At 36.0% G+C, this 2,751-nt stretch overlaps 1 protein-coding gene across 1 annotated transcript; it reads right to left on the bottom strand.

Annotated features, from left to right (window-relative positions):
- Positions 1 to 627: 627 nt before the first annotated feature.
- GLYI8 (Lactoylglutathione lyase / glyoxalase I family protein) lies at positions 628 to 2,000 on the bottom strand. The gene is made up of 2 exons (XM_011027206.1): positions 1,500 to 2,000; positions 628 to 958 (listed from the first exon to the last, which is right to left on the bottom strand). The coding sequence occupies exons 1-2, from the start codon at positions 1,806 to 1,808 to the stop codon at positions 704 to 706; spliced, it is 564 nt and encodes a 187-aa protein (XP_011025508.1). The 5' UTR covers positions 1,809 to 2,000; the 3' UTR covers positions 628 to 703.
- Positions 2,001 to 2,751: the final 751 nt, after the last annotated feature.

Here is a 2,751-nt window from a genome sequence, read left to right as displayed (position 1 = left end):
TTTTGTATAATAATTTATTTTTAAAAATTATTTTCCTAAAAAATATTAAATTTATATTGATATATCAAAATATTGTAAAATGCACGATGAATGCTACTGCATCAACTTTCACTTCTATCACAACAAAATACTTTTATTTTATTTTTTTCATTTTTCTGTATCGAGCAATAACCATTGAGTAAGAAATATTTATGCTGAGGCCAATTTGACAAGCTACGAACCCGTCTCCGCATTTTACCTCCATTTTTTCTTTCAAGGAATTAAACCTCGAGCACAATACACACTCCACAAAGGAAATAATTAAAAAAATATGACGTGAATAAATAAAATCCAGTAACATTATATTTTTTTCAACTGTTCTCTTTCAGCCCAAAAGCATCTAATTCAAACCTCTGTTTTTTCCCCTGAAAACGGCAGAAGCTGTCTCAAGTTTTTTAAGCAAACAACTTGATCGGAGCAAACAACTCGCTCGGGATATATATATACACACACACACACGAATCATTTCTTCATATATATATATATATATACACACACGAATCATTTCTTTATATTCAGCTTCGTCTTCTCTTAATTAATCCAGGCAATTGACATGAAACATGAGCAGATCCACACACACATATATACACGATTAACACAATAGAAATGAAAGAAACTACTTTTTTTGATGCGTTTATTCATAAAAAAACGAAAACCAGAAGTCTTATTTTGCATGACGCCCGTTCTCCAAATCAACAGGAGGATTATGCCGATCGCATGGTAGCTTTATACTGCCTAATGAGCCCGCTGGAACCAGCTTAAGATTCTCACAGTTACACATCTCGATCATGTACCCATCTGGATCACAGAAAAAAAGCTGGTCAATCGTTGTTCCGTTTTTATCATCGTCTACTGTCCTCTTCGTGTACTTCACGTTAAACTGCTTCAATCTCTGCTCCAGTGCTTCCATGTCTTCACACTGCAACATAAATGGTTTATTGACCGTATGACACACACACCCACACAAATAAACAAATAAATAATAATTCATCTGCAAGTTCATCCAACATTCATTGCTTCCGCACTCATTAATCAGCCTTGTGTTAAAACTAGCTCCCAGTTGTTTTCAGGGCCTGATGCCTCACCGGAATTAAACAGGGAAGAAAAAAAGGCATCAACAGTACTAAATGAGATCTTGAGGATTTTCAAGGAATTTTGTTCAGCAAATATCGACGAGCGTCTATCCATGTAAATATAGGAATTATTTACATCTTTCTTCCATTCCGAATATATATGTTCGTATTTAAAACTCTCCATATGATGTCCATCCTTTTATTCCATTTAATGTTCGCACCTCGTCTCATATATTATACCTCTACAAGTAACAAAATTTTAAGTCTTGATTCTCATTAAAAAAAAAAGGATCAATTATATCCATCTACCTATCCCTGTATATATATATATGCGCGAGAGATCACAATTCGTTTTTGTTTTGATAGCCAGAGAATCGAATCAATTACCTGAAAAGAAATATGGTTATCCATGGGATCCAAACGACGATCTGCTTTAGGCAAACTGTCTTCATCCTTGGCCTGGATCAAGTGAACCCCAACGCCATAATTGAACAGCCAGGCTCCATCAAATTCAAAAGCTGGTGGCCTCTCAATCAAGACCAGCCCAAGAACCTTGGAGTAGAAATCAATGGACTCTTTCACGTCTCTACAGAGCCTCGAGACGTGATTCAACGCCATTTGAGGAATTCGGTCCTCCTCTTTCCCCTCATTGTTCCTCTCTTCCTTGTTATTATTAGTCTCTTCTTTCTTTTCCATTAATTAACAGTTTAACACCGACCGGCCCTCTTCGTTTCTATACTTTCTGAGGTGCTAGCACTGCTAGTGTTGTGCATGGCGTTTGAAGGTGGGGTTTTTTGAAGGTTCCCACAAATTATGGCAGTGGACACGTATGTAATACCGATGACGCGTGGTTGTTGAAGTGCGTGGTTTTTTAACGTTGTAGCCTTGGATGGTGGACACATTTGTGCCGTGTGATGCGGTGGCGGCTAATTCAATTATCTCTTTTGGCAATCTTAAATGCCGCAAAGTTAGCACAAAATTAGAAGGCTTAGCTCTGCGAGCCTGCCGCTGCCGATTTCGCATCTCGTAGTTGCTTCCTGTATTCTCACGAGATTAATCGCAATAAATAGAAAAATATTCATGAACACATGCTTTCGTGTGGTGTGAGAATTTTGGGTTTATGTGGTCTTTGTCTTGAGAAAAATATTCATGAACACATGCTTTCGTTTGGTGTGAGAATTTTGGGTTTCAGAAAGAAATCACGGTGCATTTTGTTTTTATGTGGTCTTTGTCTTACTCCATCCGTTAATTGTTAATTCCACAATCATCTCCCGTCTTGAGAACTTGGGTAAAATCCCAGCGCAAAGGAATAGCTGATAGATATATTTTCTGATTAAATTTATTTTGGCTTTTTTTTTCTCTCTCAATTTTAACCCTTTAATATTTTCATCATTTTGAATTGATTTTCATCTAAATTTTAAAACATAGCCTAGCTTGATAAATTGACTCAGGACCCGACCAAAATCAAAGACCCGGTTTTTAAAAAAAAGGAGAAGGTAAGAACTTGGGTGTCCCTGTAAAAAAAAATATGTTAATTTGATGATGCAGTTGATCCGGTCAAAAATCTAGATGCAACATGTTGATTATTTAATTTTTTTAACAAAAATAACATTAGTTTATTTTATAAAAAAAAAATTAG

This window comes from Populus euphratica, unplaced genomic scaffold (genome assembly GCF_000495115.2).
Source record: "Populus euphratica unplaced genomic scaffold, PopEup_1.0 scaffold78.1, whole genome shotgun sequence".
Lineage (NCBI taxonomy): Eukaryota > Viridiplantae > Streptophyta > Magnoliopsida > Malpighiales > Salicaceae > Populus > Populus euphratica.
This window is presented reverse-complemented; position numbering and strand designations above follow the sequence as displayed.

Excerpts from the sequence above, each read along its gene's own strand:
- GLYI8 (XM_011027206.1), bottom strand. The coding sequence starts at position 1,808 with ATGGAAAAGAAAGAAGAGACTAATAATAACAAGGAAGAGAGGAACAAT. Across the intron at positions 959-1,499 it reads ATAACCATATTTCTTTTCAG|TGTGAAGACATGGAAGCACT; the intron begins GTAATTGATTCG and ends TTTATGTTGCAG.